Source organism: Hipposideros armiger, unplaced genomic scaffold (assembly GCF_001890085.2).
Source record: "Hipposideros armiger isolate ML-2016 unplaced genomic scaffold, ASM189008v1 scaffold_16, whole genome shotgun sequence".
NCBI classification, from domain to species: Eukaryota; Metazoa; Chordata; class Mammalia; order Chiroptera; family Hipposideridae; genus Hipposideros; species Hipposideros armiger.
Genome location: NW_017731366.1, coordinates 4017101 through 4018842, shown reverse-complemented (window position 1 = coordinate 4018842; position 1742 = coordinate 4017101). Strand labels below are relative to the sequence as shown.

The following is a 1742-nucleotide window of genomic DNA, read 5'->3' as shown; positions in this document are numbered from 1 at the left end:
CTCTCCAGTGTGAACCAGGAAATGTCTTTTCAGTTTTGAGCTCTCATGGAATGCTTTCCCACATTCTGCACACATGTGATCTCGGGGACCATGAACACGGATATGCTTTCTCAGGGAATCTCTTCTCTTGAACTGTCTTGCGCATCCACTGTGAGGACAAACATTTTTTCCTGGAGCAGCATATTCTTTATTTTTTGCTGGGCTTATTTCCAGCAAATTCTGCGACCTGTTTAGGGTCCAATGAGTTAGTGCTGCGTATTCCTTGAGGAGGAAGCTTCTTGCCTGTCGTGCACTCAGAATGCTCAGCAAGTGAACTCTCTCCAGCCATTTGTGGAGGAAGCTCTTGTTTTGCCTCTTTTTCCGTGCGTTGCAAGGAACATTCCAGAAGTGAGCTTGCGGAAAGAACCTGCTGAGAAAGCTCTTGTTCTGATCCTTCTTTTGGATTGTTGAAACACTTAAGAAGTATGTCCTCTTCCAGGATGGGTTCGGAAAACTCACCTCTTAGTATGCACTCTGTGTAACAGTCAGAGAAGGAATTCTCTTCATCAGCCTGGTGGCTAGTCTCCTGGTGCCCATCTTCATCGCACAAGGTCCACGTTGTGTCAAGAGGGTCCTGCTGGGCTGGCGCTGGCTTGGCTGGATTTGACTTATCCCCTGTGAGGGCTCTTCTACCCAGGCCTTCCTGTCCGTGCGTCTTTTTCCTTGTGTTCCGTTGCTGCTCCATGTCATCCTGCCTGCTTTCTCCTCGAAGGTTTGCACCAGGATATATCAATGAGTCCCAGGTAGTGATCTGGGTAAGTCTTCAGCAAGCACCTCCCTTGCTGCTGCGAGTCACTCTGATATTTCTTACTCTATGTACCATAGTTTCTTAATCCAGTCATCTACCGATGGACATTTCAATTGTTTCCAAGTCTTGGCTATTGTGAATAGCGCTGCAATGAACATAGGGGTGCATATATTTTTTCGAATTAGTGTCTTGAGTTTTTCTGGATAAATACCTAAGAGCAGAATTGCTGGGTCATAAGGTAGTTTCATTTCCAGTTATTTGAGATATCTCCATACTGATTTCCATAGTGGCTGCACCAATCTGCAGTCCCACCAACAGTGCACCAGGGTTCCCTTTTCCCACAACCTCGCCAGCATTTGTTGTTTGTTGATTTATTGATGATAGCCATTCTGACCAGGGTGAGGTGGTATCTCATTGTGGTTTTAATTTGCATTTCCCTAATGATTAGTGAGGTTGAACATTTTTTCATATGCCTGTTGGCCATCTGTATGTCCTCTTTAGAGAAATGTCTCTTCATATCCTCTNTATGAACATGCCCCTTTAGAGATCATAGGTAAATTGTTCACCCACAGCATCTTTTCTGTTTCTTTCTTTCTTTCTCTCTCTCTCTTTTTTTTTTTTTTGCACTATTACAAGCAGAGATATCCCTACAGAAAATAGGCTTTATTGGTTTTGTTGGTGTTTTTTTTCATTTGTTTGTTAAACTGAATAGGTTAAAGAGATGTAATTAGCATTCCACATAGAAAATGAAAGTACTCTGGTCCTTAATTAGATCATTTCCAAAATGTATAGTTCAAATATTCACAGTATTCATCATCATCCTCTTTTTACCTCACACTCTAATTGCCTTGATCTAATTTATTTTTAGGCGAGGTCAGAAGTAATGGTAGGTAACCTTTAGCAAGACAGCCTTTCCTGTGAGGCTGGGAATCTTCTAGAATAAGGGACAAGCAAC

The 1742-nt window shown here is 42.6% G+C and overlaps 1 protein-coding gene across 1 annotated transcript; it reads right to left on the bottom strand.

The window, feature by feature from the left end:
• On the bottom strand, window positions 1-724 carry LOC109373075 (zinc finger protein 42 homolog; the record flags this gene model as incomplete). The annotated part of the gene is given in 2 exon segments (XM_019626657.1): window positions 1-189; window positions 191-724. Coding segments are annotated over 2 exon segments (723 nt in total), but the record flags the coding sequence as incomplete, so codon positions are not given.
• Between the last annotated feature and the right edge of the window lie 1018 nt (window positions 725-1742).